The sequence below is a fragment of the Dipodomys ordii genome, unplaced genomic scaffold (assembly GCF_000151885.1).
Source record: "Dipodomys ordii isolate 6190 unplaced genomic scaffold, Dord_2.0 Scaffold43, whole genome shotgun sequence".
Classification (NCBI taxonomy): Eukaryota; Metazoa; Chordata; class Mammalia; order Rodentia; family Heteromyidae; genus Dipodomys; species Dipodomys ordii.
In genome coordinates, this window is record NW_012267259.1 from 13,873,748 (window position 1) to 13,890,732 (window position 16,985).

Below are 16,985 nucleotides of genomic sequence, written 5' to 3' on the forward strand. Positions count from 1 at the left end.
TACTTTCATTGCTGCTAACTCCTATAATTAGTGAATTATTTGTGTGTTTCATACTTTTAAGGCAAGGTCTTGCTGCATATTCCCTGCTGACTCAGAACTTACTTGATTGAAACTGCCAGACAATTTAGGGACACTAAAATGCCATTTCTCTATGTTTAAGAAATGAGAAAAATATTGAATATACCAAGTATAGAAATTTTTAAAAATAAAGATTGAAACTATTTTAACCAGACTTCTGGAGAAGTATAAATGTTTATGAATAGAAATGAATTGTGTATGCTTAAAACAGGATTCATTGCCTAGAAAAATCCTAATAAAATGAAATACATATAAATTTTTAAAAAATATTAAATGCAAAGTGAAGGATGGAAACATTTTAAAAAGTAAACTTCATTAGTAAGCTTCATTAAGCTTCAGTGAGTTGTGTTATAACTTCAGACATCGTTTTTTATATACATATATATGTATGTATATATGTGTATATATATACATACTCAGATATCTCACAAACTTTAGACATGGCAATATTTAGAAAACCGCAAAGCCAAACATGTTCACAAATTCCAGCACATATATGATAAATAATTTCAAGGGGCATCAAGGTCAAATTATTGAAAACGTATCAAAGAGGGAATCTTAAATATACTCACAGAACTGAGATGCTTTAGAGAGAATAACAAAGTAAAGACAAGATCAGATTGCTTATCCCACATAATGGAAACTACAAGTCCTTATAAATTTACTTTGTCAAATAGCCAAAGTAAAAGAAAAATACAAAGGAGCTTAATGCTAAGCCGTATTTTATCAACTGATCAGAGTAACTTTTTTAAGAATGGAGCTGAGAAGAAGAGCTTAGTGGGTAAGCATTGGAAAAGCTAGACTAATGGAAGACTGAAATGCAAGAATTCCGTCTGCTGTAACATACATATCAATCTCTCTGACAACCCCATGTTACTTTGTTCCAAAGGGTAGCACAGTATTCAAAAGTCGAGTAGATCAACAAAACGCGTTCATGTCATTGTGGGAGATCCCTGGCCTTGAAGAACTCAGACATGTCCATGGATTAAGAAGTCTACATGTGGGGCTGGGATGGTGGCTCAGTGGTAGAGCGCTTGCCTTGCATGCCTGAGACCCTGGGTTCGATTCCTCAGCACCACATAAGAAAAAAGCTGGAAGTGGCGCTGTGGCTCAAGTGGTATCGCGCTAGCCTTGAGCTGAAGACCTGAGGGACAGCGCTCAGGCCCAGAGTTCAGGCCCCACGACTGGATCCCCCCCAAAAAAAAGAAGTCTACATGTGTGCATGTGTGTGCATGTGTGTGTCCGTGCGTGCGTGTACATGTGAGTGGGATAAAGGATGTTGTTCTAATAGAAAATGCACAGTTTTCCATTTCTCTCCTAACAAGGCGTCCCTAGAAGAAGGACTTAAGAAAGACATGTTAAAGACTCCCAACACATCTATCCATCAGTGTCCTGAGACTGAGGATTTAATCAAGGCAAGAGCATGGTCAGGTAGAAGGACCTATTGTCCTCCCTTGTGCTTCCCTTCAGAGACAGTTCGGGTAGAACTCTGCCCCAACTCTGGTGTAGGCAGGGCAACATTTCTCAGTCCTGCTAGATAAAGTGTTCAGAACTGCTGGTAGCAGAGTCCAAGGATGGCACCAAAAGCAACATTTACAGAAGGCAGGTGAACTCTTCTATGCAAGATTTTAACACCAGCAAACATAATAGGAAGAATTAATAAGATCCTTCAAGAAAACAGGGATAGAATATGGAAGTATGAATTAATATAATTACCAAAGTATATGTTAAAAAATAAGGGGAAATTGTGGAATCAGAAACAATAACAAGCTGGAAGTCAGTGGCTCGCACCTGTAACCCTAGGCAATAAGGAGGCTGAGATCTGAGGATTAAAGTTGGAAGCCAGCCTGGGGAAGAATGTCTGTGAGGTATTATTTCTGATTAGACAAGAAATAGCAATAGAGGAAATGTCCTTCAATTGGTAAAACACTATCCCAGAGCAAAAAACACACAGGTCTGAGTTCAAGTCCTGATACTGGCATACACACACACACACACACACACACACACACACACACACACACACGTAATCTTGATTGTATATTGGTTTTACATGCCGAGATTAGCAAATATTTCAGTGAAACAAGAGAATGTATATAGAGACACAGACAGAGATAGGAATTGATTTGATATTGGTACTGAAAATTGAACTTGAGGGCAAGCCCTCTACAACTTAAGTTATGTGGCTAATGAGGTAGCTTTTCCTTCAAACCCAGGCCGGCCTGGGCCCATCCTCCTTCTTGTGGATTCTTTTGTTCCAGAGCACTATGATAATAATTATAATATATGACTAGTTTTGATATTTCTTAGAGTTTCCTTTAGAAATTCTTATTAAAAAACAAACTTATTATGTTTCATAGAAAACACATAGGAAATACATAGGAAATAGCATAATGCATGAACTATGCTTTAAAATATTTCACAATAACATTAGAAATTAGACAAAAGCCTTGTGGCAGTAACTTGATAACAATTGTTGAAAATGAATCACAAATATTTGGGGCGATCATTATGTTATTTCTTTTTTAAGTTTTTAGTCTGTAAAGGAGATGTAACAGAGTGGTTATATTTACATAATGAGTACATTTCTCTTTGAACAGTGCTACCCCTCCCTCATTTTCTCCCAGCTTTTACCTTCCCAACCCACCTCCCCTCCAAGTTGCATACTTTATTTCCAGCATAGTATCTGTGTAAACGTCACTGCTGAATTGTTTCACCCTTGGTCCCACCATTTCAGGGACACAAGGAATAAACCAAATAAAATAATCACCACACTCTACAATAAAAATAAACCTCTTGTGTTCATTTCTTGGAGTGCATTTTGATAAGCATCCTTTTATATGATCATATGCACACAGCTATTGAGCCCCTGTGATCCTCTCCTAAGAATATCCTCCTGTGGTCTCACTGTGTGAATGTTTAGTGTCTTGTTTAATTAATTATGGCCAAGTATAGATTTTTTTTGTTTTTCACTATCCATTGGGTTTCTTATTTGCATTTAAAATACACACTGTGTTTGGGTGAAGTTCTAATGTTGCATTTGGGACCTTATGCTAGCTAGGCAGGTGCTCTACCTCTTTTCTCTATTCCCAGGCTTTAGTTTGAGATAGTGTTTTGCTTTGAAGCTCAGGTCTGACTGGAGAGTGATTTCTCTGTTTATGCTTATTAGAAAACAGACTGGTAGCATCATGTCTAGTTGTTTCTAATGTTTCAAAAACATTTTTATCTGTGTGCTAGTCTTAAACCATATCCATCCTGTTCTGAGCCTCACACATAATAGGGGTCATCCACTATCTCCCACTCTTGATGGAGATAGTGTCTCTCAAATAGTTTGCCAAGTCTGTCTTGGGATTTTCGCTCCTTGATCAGGAAGGACTACATAATGAGGCTGTAGTTTTATGTTTTGATTTTAAAAAATCATGAAAATAACAATTCTATGTTTAAATCAGCAAAGTAGGAAAATAGCAAATAATTCCAGTCCTTGATAAAAATGAGCAGAAAGCAAAATGGTATACAATACTCATGAAATAGAAATTTTGGAGAAATATTCTTTAAGAATACTTTGGGTAAAAAAAGAATATTTTGGGTAAATACCATATTTAAAATCCATTACTCTGTAAAACAGCAGTGGCATCTTACCTAAATAAATGCTTAGAATTCTAGACTAGAAAACAATTGTAAATTGGATAAACTTGAAAAAATATTCTAGAGAAAGATTATATTATAATGCCATATGATAACCTTTTCACATATTGTTTCAAAATTGTCAAGCAAGGCCTATGATATTATTGAGAATGAAGATTTTTTGGTAGAACAATAAGTGTTGGGATAAAAAACTGAATAGAACTTCTTTACAGTTAGTACCATGACAGTAGAAAGAGAAATTGGTTTAAAAGTCAAAGGTCAAAAATTTTCATCAAAATTTCCTCACTCTAAAATATGGCAAGCAGTGATAATGATACAATCTATATTTGAAATATTTAATAAAATAAAAAGTTAAATATTGTTATATAATTCTAAGCTGTATCAAAACAGATATGAATGTCCTGTTTTAAACTTCAAGTATACATGACATCTACAAGAAATGTGAATGAAGGCTGGTATTATTTATATCCACCATGGACTAGGACAGCTTTGTTTACTGTTTTATATTTTAAAAATCTAATTGTATTGTGGCCAGGTGGTTTAGGGGAAGGAAAAACTTCTAATGCTGATCCAGTTCTGATTGAGGGCTGGTGGCAGCTGTCAGCAGTGCTGGCTGAGGCCCACTCCGGGACAGTCCAGGTAACTCAGGAAAAATGCTGACAGCTAATTCTGTGTGAAATGGTCCTGCTGTCGCCTCCAGTGGCATATCTGCCCTGCATTTGCTATCTTGAGTATATTTTCCCTATCAAGTGGAATTTAGTCATTAGTACCTGAAGAATATTTTGATATGGGCATCAAACATGTTAATTCTCTGTCTCAGGATGGTTAGTCTCATTGCAGTGTGACTATTATGTATGCACACTAGGGTTTCATGATTAAGTTGTAGCATGTTGTGCACTCCAAAGTACATAATGAATAAAAACAAAAAGAAAAAATAGTAAAATAGTGACTAACATAATAAATATGTTAATATGTTTATATCAAAAACAACATCAATCATTCTTGTCCAAACAAATCATATGAATTGAGTAGTAAGGAGAATTTTTCATCTTAAGCACTATACCATATTATATAATATTACATTCAGCAACTTGGAACGACTTATCTAATGCCAAGTATTTAGTTAGGAGTAAAAATTGGACTAAAGTTCACTTCCTTGCTTTACTGAATGGAAAAAGAAATGCATAGATTTCAACCATTGTGAACCCGTCACTAATGTTCCATCCATTTCATTTACACTGTATAAAGATCTAGAAGGAGCTTTATTTATTTAACTCATGAGTCATTCTTGAAAGTACATATAGTAAAATGTTTTGCATGGTCTTCTTTTCAGACAACTTTCTCCCCGTTTCTGAAGACTTGAATCAAGTGAAAAGGAAGAATCAGTCAGAATGAAGTATTTGGTGGCTGTATGGGGGAAGATAAAAGGTGAGGCTGAGAAAAGCGGATGGGATAAATATAGAAGCATAATCCTATTTGTGACCTCTTAGAAATCAGGGTGACAGCACACAGGCACAGTGGTGACTTTCTCAGACACATGGGAGTAAATCCCAATAGAAGTGTGTGTGCAAAGAGCTTGCACATGTCAGTGGGAAAGACACAATATTCTGGGCTAGAAACTGTGATAGAACTTATCTCCAGAGCATTCATTTCAAAGTCCAAGGAAGTGAATGACCTTTCTGTCCTATGTTTGACCTCTCCTGCACCGTACTTTACATTTTGACTGTCACAGAAGAGCCCTGTGCCACAGCTGCGGTAACACAGGACCAAATGCCATTCTTAGAGCTGTAATCTCTTGGACATCACACAGACTTCCGGTTGTCTATTTCTGTCTTTCCATCAGATATGCAGGACAAGTGGCTTCATTGCTAGGCTGGATGTCTGAGCTGCATTCTTGAGCAGTGGGGGAAAAATGTGGACTAAAAAAAACTGTGTTTGGAGTGTGGAAAGTTACCAACAGAGAACATGAGTGTGAAAAATATGTAGAATAATATGACTGATTTCAGTTTAGGAACTATAGGCTATAAACATCTTAACTCCTTAATTCCTCTAATCCCACCTTTCCATCCTTTCCATAATCTCTCAAAAATTTTTTTCCTCAATCCTCTGAATCTACTTATTTGGAAACGATAGAAAAACAATTATCTCACAGTTGAAAAGTACTCAAGAAAATCAAACACTTGAAATTTATGCTAACATCTTATCATTCAGCCACTAAATGTAGTGATGCAAAATCATCTTGTTAGATGAAGGGCTGGAATTAAGCATTCAAAATTATTCTCCTATTTTAAGAAAAAAAGTATTGCAAGCAAGTGTGGACAAGTTTGAAGAACAATGTAGAAAAAAAGAATGAGTTAGACACCATCTTGAATAGGAAGGAATATAATAGATGAAATTCCCTGGCATGATTATTTGTGTTTCTATATCCATATAATTAATAAATACATGCACATAATTTATATGCCTTTCTAGGGTTGTTCTCCAACTGTCAGGAGTTGAAAATATTCTTCCAAAAGCAGCTCAGTAGAGCTGAGATTACCACCGAACAATGAAATTCCTTCTTCACCTTCTCAATTGTCTGACCTTGGGTAAAAAGCTCCATGTCTGACACCTCAACTCATATCATGTGAAATTTGGAAATATTACTGTGCATCCAGAAATCTATCAGATGATTTGATGCACTCAGATTTTGCCTGACACAATTTATATGTATATTATATTCATTGTAATCAATCTCATAGACGATTAGTGATAGGTGAGTGTAGAGGCCCCAGAATTTCTGTTGCCAAAATATGAAATATACAGCCAACTCTGAAAACAACACACGCATGTACAAAATCTTCAAAAACGCCTTTGGTAGATTTAGTTTAATACATGGGCAAGCTATTTTTTTCCCTTGACATGAATAAGTGACGATTACCTAAACTGTCATCATGTTTGGACTAGGACAATTCAACCCAAAACAATTCTGGGGTGACTCAGGTTCATCTCAGTTTCAAAGGAGACTAATCATGAATTTGGGAATGAAAAAATATTATATTCTATACACTTCCACAATTCCAAACTGAATCTAATTAGAAATTATCTTTCAATAACCTCTTCTTGGTTGCATAATGATAATTATTCCATCTGTGAAAACTTATAAAATATATAATGGATTTTTGAAGGCTGTTGTAAAGCTGAAATACTGATTGCCACTAAGCCTGAATTCTTTTGGAGCAAAGCAGATGGCAATTAATGTAATGGCCCCATCTTTTGAAAATCATCGAGAAGGTTTGGCCAAAATGATGCATGCAAAAATCTGTATTTTGTAATGTCTAAGAAATTTCCAAGCTTTAATAAACCTTAAAAACAATCTCTTCAAATGTGTTTCTAAAATATTTCTTGATTAAGAGGAAAAGTTTCACTCCACCAAATTATTAAAATAGGATTTGAATGTTTGAGGGAAACAATCACTCCAAAACCTCATGGGAAACAGGACGCTGTGGGGCAGAGAGATGGTGATATTTACTTAGGGATGTAGTTAAAGACTCTTCCCCTTTTCTCTTGAGTAATTTTCTATAAAGAAAAGTATGGAAAAGACAACAGAGAGATTCAAATTGCAGCCCCCTGCCCTTAATCTCAGAAACAACATAGAATACCCTTACAGTAATTCCTCAAAGATCTATTTAGTATTGCCACAATACTTACTTCAAAAAGCTTCTCCATATTTGTGTAACTTGATATAAATTCTTATCTGTGTACTTAATTACAGTAACAAAGAGAACATAAAATGTGTTAGGAAATGGAAAAAAGTAAAAACAAACTGTTCAAATGTTCTGTGTAAATATGTTAAGGCATCAATATTACTTTTTGTCTTCTAATTCATTTCAACATCCTGTTTAATATTCAATTTGTTACATCATTTTTGTTTCAATTGTAGTTGCACTGCAATTTAATTTTCATTACAGTAATGTTGATCTTTTCACCAATGTTTTATAAAAGGATCTTCAAGACATTAAAACTACTGTCCTATGTTCTCATAGACTGAATCCAAGGCTATCTATCTATTGTATTGAATTAATGGAATACACAGATGAATTCTCATCTTCAGAAAGGAGTATTATAAATAAGTCAAGTGAAAATATAAAAGAAAAGAGATGATTGGATGTCAAAAGAGCTTGCTTAGGTAAGGAATAAGGAACTTTAAACTCAAAGTGAATAGATGTTAAAAAACATTCAAGTTGGGCATGTTGGCTCACACCAATGCCCCGAGCTATGTCTGAGGATGAAGTTGGGAGACTGAGGCTCAAGGCCAGCCCAGGCAATGCTAGCAGGGGACTCCATCCATGAGACAAATTAAAAAGCCAGGACCTGAGTGCATCCCCATTGAGAAAGCATTAAAAAACAAAAGAAAATTTACATGCGTTTAGAGAAGGTGCTTAGTACACTTTTATTCCACATGAAAGGAAACTTGTAGAGATTTTCCTACTTTTCCAGAAACCTCATGTCTCTAAAGAAAAGCTTAGCTCAAATTCACAAATTTTCACTTACCTCTAATAAGAATGGAGATGCTCTGTGATAGAAATCTTGTATTTTTATAGATCGCTTTCTTGCAATTGGACAGTGTTATGCGACTAGTTGTTTGTTTGTCTTTTAATAAGTTCTTTATTATGAAAATACTGTACAGAAGGTTACAATTACATGAGCAAGGTAACGAGGCATTGTTGCCTCCTCATTTGCTTTTCCCCTACCATCACTTCCTTCCCATCTCCACAACCCCCTCCCAAAGTCGTAAAGCTCATTTTTCGACATAGCATCTTATATATCTCATTGTTGAAATTGGTCCACCTGTTTCCCTATTTAAACAATTCTGTAAGGAAGACTGAGTAAAAGTGCTATCTGCTCCATCAAAATCAAGAAGTACAAAGAGTTATGATTCTTTAGTCTTATTTTTCTTGATTTGGACAACCACATGAGGAAAACACACCATGTCTGAGCACTTAGTAATGGGGAAACCTAACACTGTCTCCCGGGAACCTTTTGTGCTGCTGCTTCTGAGGGAGCTAAGTGGTTACTCTAATACAGCTTATGTCTTGTAAGGGAGGTGGCTGCATCCACTTACTGTATCTAACATGCAAACAGAGAAGACAGCTGACTTCCCTAACACAGAAAATTTGTTATATCACCTTGATTCCAAATGGAAATATGTACAAAAAATAGAATATTTTTTCTGATTCTTTTAATATACGAAACAGTAAAATGTGCCTTTAGGAATTTGGTGTAGTTAAAAATAGTAATTAAAGAAAGAAAACATTCATGAACATATTTAATTTGAGGTACAAAAAATGAATAACAAAAGAAGCACAATAAATCTCTAAGTCTCAAATGTCTTCAAGTTGAAGTTGATACCCAGTACAATAAACATAGCTCCTTCAATGATTAAGCATTAAGTAAAATCTGGATGGATTCTAAATAGATTGCTGAATGAATGTCTCTTTTTCCTCAAAATTTTAAATTGTGTGAACTACAAACTCATTTAAATATGAGCAGAGAAAGTTTTATATGCTCTGTATAAAGGAATTACATTTTCTGTAAAAAAACTCCTCATTATTTTCTTTAAAAATCATTATGCATATAACAAAATGCCACATTATCCCTTTTGCAGATGATAGATAGATCCTATCCTCAAAATACCTGGAGATTCTCTCAGAAGGTTTTCACATGAAGTATTTTCAACAAAGTATAAAGATACAAAATCATCATATAGGAAATAAAAGGTTATTTAACTATACTGATAAAAATTCAATGCAAAAAATGAAATATAATATTTCAAAAAGCCTCAGAAAATTATTGAAATACCAAGGCCTAAATTTATCCAAAAAAGTAAAAAGATCTCTACAAGAGCCATATAGTCCTGAAGGGGGAAATGAAGCAAAGATCAGTAGGCAGAAAGATTCCTACATTCATAAAACGACAGACTTAATTTTGTGATAATGTCTATACTAGCAAAGGAAATGTACAGATTCAAATGAATCCTCATCAAAATTCCACTGGCATTCTTTGCTGGAATAGAGGGAATGAATTCCAAAATTATATGAAAGCACAAAGACTGTTACCTAAACCAAGGTTGAGTATAAACAACAATCCTGGCATTATTGCCATAATCCCTGAGTCAAAACCATACTGGAGAGCCACAGGAGCAGAAATGGCAGGGCACAGACACAAAATCAGACAGGCTGACGGATAGAATAGACTAGAAGATTTGTCAGTAAAACCCACAGCTACAGGGCTGGGAATGTGGCTTAGTGGTAGAGTGCTTGCCTAGCATACATGAGGCCGTGGGTTTGAGTCCTCAGTACCACATAAACACAAAAAGGTGGAAGTCGTGGTGTGGCTCAAGTGGTAGAGTGATAAGCTTGAACAAAAGAAGCTTAGAGACAGTGCTCAGGCCCTGAGTGCAAGTCCCAGGACTGGACAAAAACAAAAACACCAAACAGCTACAATCATCTGATTCTCAATTAAGGTGCCACAGAACTACACTGGGGAAAAGGCAATGGCAAGTGGTATTGGGAAAACTAGATTTCCAAAGAATGGAAACCAAGAATAAGTTCTGGCAATGTTAAGGTAGAAGATGAACTCTTATTCAGTTAATATAACTGAACCCAGCCTTTATGTAAATTAGTATAACATTTCCTCAAAAAACTACAAGCTGACTTATCATATGATCCAACCATACACCTCTACCTCTTCTTGGCATATAGCCCCAAAAGATCAGTCAGTGGAGATGCTGTGATGTGAGCATAGCTGTCTATATCATGACACTCTTCATTTCATAATAGCCAAATTATGGAATCTTCCTTAGTGTTCCTCAGTGTTGTGTAAGTCGAAAGCCGTATGTATGCTAACAGACCTTGATTCTGCCATCACGAATAACATGGCAGCATGTGCCAGAAATGGGGTGGAACTGGTTTGCATCATGTTAAGTGAAACAAGCTAGAATCAGGAAGACAAATATCTTATTTTCCCTCACATGTGGAATTCAGAGGGTAGAAATAAAAGGAGATGAGAATAAAAGGTGCTTTATTGGAAATTAGGAAGAGAAAATAGGAGAAGGCAAAGGGTCATAGAGGGGAATGAAAGCTAGAAAATCAGCCAGTTATGTGTGTGTATTAAGATGTTACAGTGACACACAGTACTTGGCACAATTATTATGCACTAATAAAAATGTCACACATTCTGATCAAAGCCATATGATGAATTTTGTGCTGTTTTTTGAACATTTCCCTGAAAAATTCACAGATCAAGTTTTTCACAAATGTGCACATACCTACAAAATACCAGATAGTTTTAAATATTTAAATATAATTGAGACAAAATTTAATATTAGCAGCTTTATCAAGTACACATTGTATAAAATAATAGGACACTTTAATAAAAAAGTAATCAGTTAATTGTCCAGTGAATATACAACTACATTTTGAATGACCTATCAATAAACAAATATATAGACAAGTCTAAGTACATATACAGGTATATAAACAGATTCTTATTTTTGTTAGTCAATGAATTTGAAGTCAAACACTGACATGCTGTCACACTGTACAAGCACTAGTTAAAGAGAGAACAGAATTACCAATAAGAAACATTTTGTTATGTAATTACAAAGAAGAGTAGTACTTATGTGAGATACATTCATATCCAACTGAAAAATGCCATTGTAGTCTATTTCTATTCTATCATTCTGCATAGAGAAGGGTTTACAGTCTGCTTCACCTCATCAAGAATGATCTCAACTAGTCTAGAATTTGCTTACAGACAAATAGGATCATCAAATTCAATATTTGCATAGATGTATCTATATCTTTTTCTCTTTATCTTTTACGGTGTTCTACTGATAGTTTATGTTTGTCTGTAGATCCTATAGTATTTGTTTATCAAAGAAAGTCACTAAAGATTTTTAAGATTAAAATGAACAGTAAACATTGGAAAAAATTAACTATCATCTGATTTTAAGGTCCAAAATAGAGGCATTTCCTCCTCTATGATTTATGCCCTGATTGTACATTTCCAACAGAAATGGCATATCTAAATTTTTCACATAGAGAAAAATAGCTGGCTTCTTTTAAGGAATGCCTGGTGTGCTGAAATGATTCCCGTTTTACTGCATCTTGCAAGTGCACGAATTCTGTTTATCAGGTAAAATCTTAGAATGAAAAGACAGAGAAAATATGTATTGTTGCTCTTCTTTGTTAGTCACTGTGCTACATTTCAAATTTATTTGCTATATCAAAGTTGAGTTTCTGAAAATTGAAAGTTTTATTTCAATCTTAACACACACTGTGATGGCTCTGACTGTTCCCACCGGGTAATTCATGTGAGAAATTCTGCTAAAAAAACATTCATGCTTCACTAATTCTGGAGCATTCTGCAAAATGAGAACCACGTCATCTTGGTAGATTCTATCAGCTTTTTCAAGAGGGCATAGAACCTTTGAAAAAGAAATTAATCTGCAACAAGTTCTGGATGACAGCTCTTATTGCCAGCAGCTGGAGTCCCTGTGGGGAGTGGGGAGCTGGGGGTTGCTTGGAGCACCCTCTGAAGTGTGCTCTAGTTTGCTTTTTCTTGAAAGAATCAAACACCCTTCTGGTCAATGCGGTAATGTACTGCAGTTACCGAATCTTCATTTACCAAATCTGTAAACTGCCTTCGCGTAGCAGAAATTCTTTTGCTTTTAATTGGTTTATTTCAGTTACACAGGGATGAGGGTAAGCTTTCATCATTACATTTCCATACTGCTGTATTCAAATCAATTACACCCCTCTCTTATACCCCTGCACACTTGTCTTTTAGAAAGGATGTCACCAGGGCTGGGAAGGTGGCTCAGTGGTAGAGTGCTTGCCTTGCACGTATGAGGCCCTGTGTTCGGTTCCTCAGCCACACATGAGCAGAAAAAGCTGGAAGTAGTGCTGTGGCTTAAGTGGTAGAGTGCTGGCCTTGAGCTAAGGAGCTGAGGGACAGCATCCTGGCCCAGAGTTCAGGCCCCACAACCAACACAAAACAAAAAGCAAGAAACAAAAAACAAAGGCTGTCACCTTAGATTTCTACTAGAGATGCTTACTCGGCTCTGTATAGGGGCCATGCTCCTGTGTATTTGTGTCTCTATTATATCAGAGTGAATATATCCATGTGGAAAGACAATATATTATATGTTATATGTATATACTATATTATTATTAACAGTATAGAGAATTTATTATATAAACCCACATCTTATATATGTACATAGGCAATCTTATTGAATCAGCAGTTGTTTAATCCAAATATCATCTTCCTTACAGGGATACAAACTCAAAAAGAGTAAATTCCTAGAGCTAAAGTATACATTTATGAAATGAAAACATTTTCTGTTCTGTATGACTACTTTTATAGTTGCTCATTGCATGTGATTTTATTTCCTACCTAAATGTACTGAGTATTTTAGCAAATTTAGTTTGAAATTCATAAAATCATAAAAATCATAAAATCATAAGTCATTTAGTTAAATAAACCAAAAGGATTGAAACAAAATTGGATATATTTCATATCTTGGATTTTTCTTAATTTACTCTTTTGACCTTTTTATATTAGATGGTTCTCTTTTTTATTGTGTATCATTCATATACATGTACCTATGTATCTATTTTATTTATGTGAATTATGTAACTATTTTAAGCATTTTAATGAAAATAGAAAGCTTCATATTCAAAAATCATATTATAAGAAAAAATAAGTTAATTGCATGCTAATATAAAAATAAATTATTTTAAATAAAATGTTTAGTGTTGAAGATCTTGAAAATTCTATTATGAAAAATAGTTATTAAGAAATTAATATTTGTCTTCTAAGTAACTTTAATCACAATTCTAAATGTCACAATTTCAAGGCTTCAGAAAACAAAGTGTATGATGACATATAAAATAAAATCCTGGAGAAAGAAGTATCATAACAACTACCCATTCATCCAACAAATGTAAGTTTTAAATGTCTTAAAATAGACTAGTTCTCACAAGCACTTTTCTCAGAAGAAGTTGAATTCACAAATTTCCATTGCATTTTATTTTTTAAAGAATGGTTTCCTTACAAAGATCAAACTAACCACCATTTCTCAACTTCTTTGTCAACTTCTTTTCTATCTAGTCAATAAGAAATTATGTATACAATGCAAAATATGAAGAGTTGCCACAGTTTTCTTACCTTGATTAGTTGCAGGCTCCTGGGCCTCTGAAGAAACTGAACTTCAGACTTTGATGAGAGTCACAAGAAAGTGTAAAGAAGAGTTCTTTAGTGAGCTTCAGGGAATTCTGAACAAGCATTGCTCTGAGTGCAGACATTGTATGCTGAGGACAACACGGTCAGTTTGTCACTGCTTACAGAATGCTATTTTTGCTTCTCTGAGTAGAGTCCTGAACACTGAGCCTTTGTGCAAAAATATCATAAGGGCACTGTGAGGTTCGCTCATACTCTAGGATTGAAACACACACAGTTGAGCAAGTAGTATGAGCTAATTCTCTGTAATTTCTTTCCTCTTGTCTTTTTTTCCCCCTAAACAACAAGCCAAAATAAAATATAAGTACTTACCAGCTTGAGGTAAAAAGGAAGAAAGTTATGTAAGAAAATTCTGCCACTAGAAAGAACACACCCTAAAAATTACCAGTTTAAACAAGCACAGAAATCTCTGAAGGGGCAAAATATCTCTATTTCTATGTCTTCCACTTGTTTTTAATTGAGTTACTTATGCTCAAGACCAAATAAAATGAGTAACAAGTGGTAAATTACATAACCAATATTTTCTATAAAATATACATCTATGTATTATTTATATCCATATATACATTTAATTGTAAAACAGTTACTTATTATCAAAGACACAACATTTTATGGTTTCCTTGAAGCTGATTTTACAATTTTTTTTGAATCAAATCAGAGATAGATTAAAATATGAGGAATTCTTTAAACCATAATGAATTTATTTAAAGCAATATTTTAAACTTTAAATATGCAATTATTGTAAGGAGGAAGTCTGTAATTTCAACGCTATAACTAGGACTATATGCAAGTCAATTTTTTAAATCATTTTAAGAGAAAAATAATAGGAAAGAGGTTAGATTTCAGCTAATAGTTGTTGGGAAGTGGATTATATGATGATGGATGTATTTAATTGAACAGCAAACAATTTTTAGTTAAAATTTGCCTAAAAATATCAGGTGCCACTGTATCCAGAAGCCAAACTGACAGATATACTCTGTCCTCTGGCATCTTTATAGACGATCACTAAGTATCCTTAATATTCTATTCATTAATTATCTTATCTTTTGGGGATAAGTAGAATTTATTTTCTTTGGGAACAGGTGTGTGAGCAGTGAGGACGTCCCCCTAGTACTGACAGCTGCTGTGACTGGGGAGCCCTCTTCCTCACCCATGCCCAACTGGGCTCATTATGTTATTTTTAATCAATTTTGAGCAACTGAGGAAATGCTAAGGGATTTTTTTAATCAGTCATGGGGCTTAAACTCAAGGATTAGGAACTACCCCTGAGCTTTTTTTTGACTTTTTTATGGAGCCACAGCTCTATTGCTAGTTTACAGGTGTTGATTGGAGATAATAATCTCATGGATTTTCCTTCCAGGGCTGGCTTCAAGCTGCAATCCTCAGGTTGTACCCTCTTAAGTAACCAGGAGGCATGATTCAGGGAAAGTATTTTAAACAGACACTTTCATACATGCTTTGGCTCATGAATCTACTCAGCAAGATTCTTAAATCAACCTTACTTTTCATGTTGTCCAAATAACTTTGCTATGAGTCTCAGTGTATCATCCTGCTTTCAGAAATCAAGCAATAATTCCAGCATTTCAAAGACCTCATGGTTACCTCTGAGACATAGCTAGGAAACACACCGCTTTGAACATACAAGCATGACTCTACGTATCAGAACTTCTCTGTGTGGTTTTCCCTCAAGTTCTTCCCCACCAAGAAGTTTAAATATTCAGAACTTTTGTCTTGATATCATCCTGCATGTTGTTCTTCATTTCTTTATGTGAAATACAAAGCTCAGAAAGTGATTAATACTAATGTTCTTGGAGGTTGGAAGTTGAAAGACACAATTACGTTAGTAAAGCTAATGATGTTTATTCACCTTGAACTTCCAAATCCACACCTTTGCTCTGAAAATATATTGCAATGGACTCAGATTTAAAACATTAGTCACTCAGCATGGTGCTTTGCCTGTGTTTATCTAGCTGTAAGACAATAAATATAACCCACACAGTAACATCACCACCTGAAAAAATGCAATCAGATTTAAAACCTATGATTATCTTAAAAAATTCCCTAATTAGCCCATACAGCTGAAAATATGTCCAAACACATCATGAACAACAGTTGAGAATACTCTTAAAGTTCTAATGGAGGATCTTCATTAACCTTAATTCTTAAATCTGTGCCTTTCTCCAGTTCTCCACTTGATATGTGCCTTGGTTACACATTTTTCTGACCTAATCAAATTTGCAAGTACATTTCTTTTATTTTTGCCCCTCAGTTGTAATTTGGGTTGTTTTTTGCAGCCTTAATTTGAGCATTTGTTTAAAATTATGATTAAATTTAATAAGCCAGCTGCCAGTGGCATAGGGCTGTAGTTCCACAGACTCAGGAGACAGATCTGAGGATTGAGACAGATTGAAGTTTGAAGCCAGCCCAGGCTGGAAAGTCTTTGAGACACTTTATTTCCAATTAACCACACAAAATCTTGAAGTAGAGCTATAGCTCAAGTGGTAAAGTACCATGAGCAAAAAAGGTCAGATTCAGGCCCTAATTTCAAGCAACAGGATTGGCTCTCTCTCTCTCTCTCTCTCTCTCTCTCTCTCTCTCTCTCTCTCACTCTTTGTCACACACACATACACAATATAATTAAACTTACTGTTATCAGCCTGTCAACACATAGGCTGGTAGCACTAATCAAAATCAGACTCAGGGTAGCTGCTTGTTTTAATGTTTATATGAATAGTAACTTAATGAGTTTACTTGGTAAGAAGTTTACCCTTGAATTTTAGTATTTGTTGCTGTATGATTTCTATTGGTTGTTCACTGAGGTACAAGCATAGTGAACAAAGCAATTGCATAGTTAACATAATAGGCTTTATTTGTCCACTGCTTGGGTTCCTGCATTAGACCCACCAGGATTCATTATTCTACACATGTTATGTAAAGACATTATAAGTACAGTGATAAGATTAGGCTGCTTTACT

General features: G+C 35.0%; 1 protein-coding gene across 1 annotated transcript in view; it reads right to left on the reverse strand.

The window, feature by feature from the left end:
* Window positions 1–16,985, reverse strand: part of Cdh19 (cadherin 19, type 2) — a 71,290-nt gene that overhangs the window by 39,110 nt on the left and 15,195 nt on the right. The window contains exons 3-4 of the mRNA XM_013018901.1: window positions 12,044–12,193; window positions 10,616–10,698 (exon numbers count right to left, since the gene is read on the reverse strand). Coding sequence (XP_012874355.1) covers window positions 10,616–10,698; window positions 12,044–12,193 — 233 coding nt within the window. The remainder of the gene's footprint in view (window positions 1–10,615; window positions 10,699–12,043; window positions 12,194–16,985) is intronic.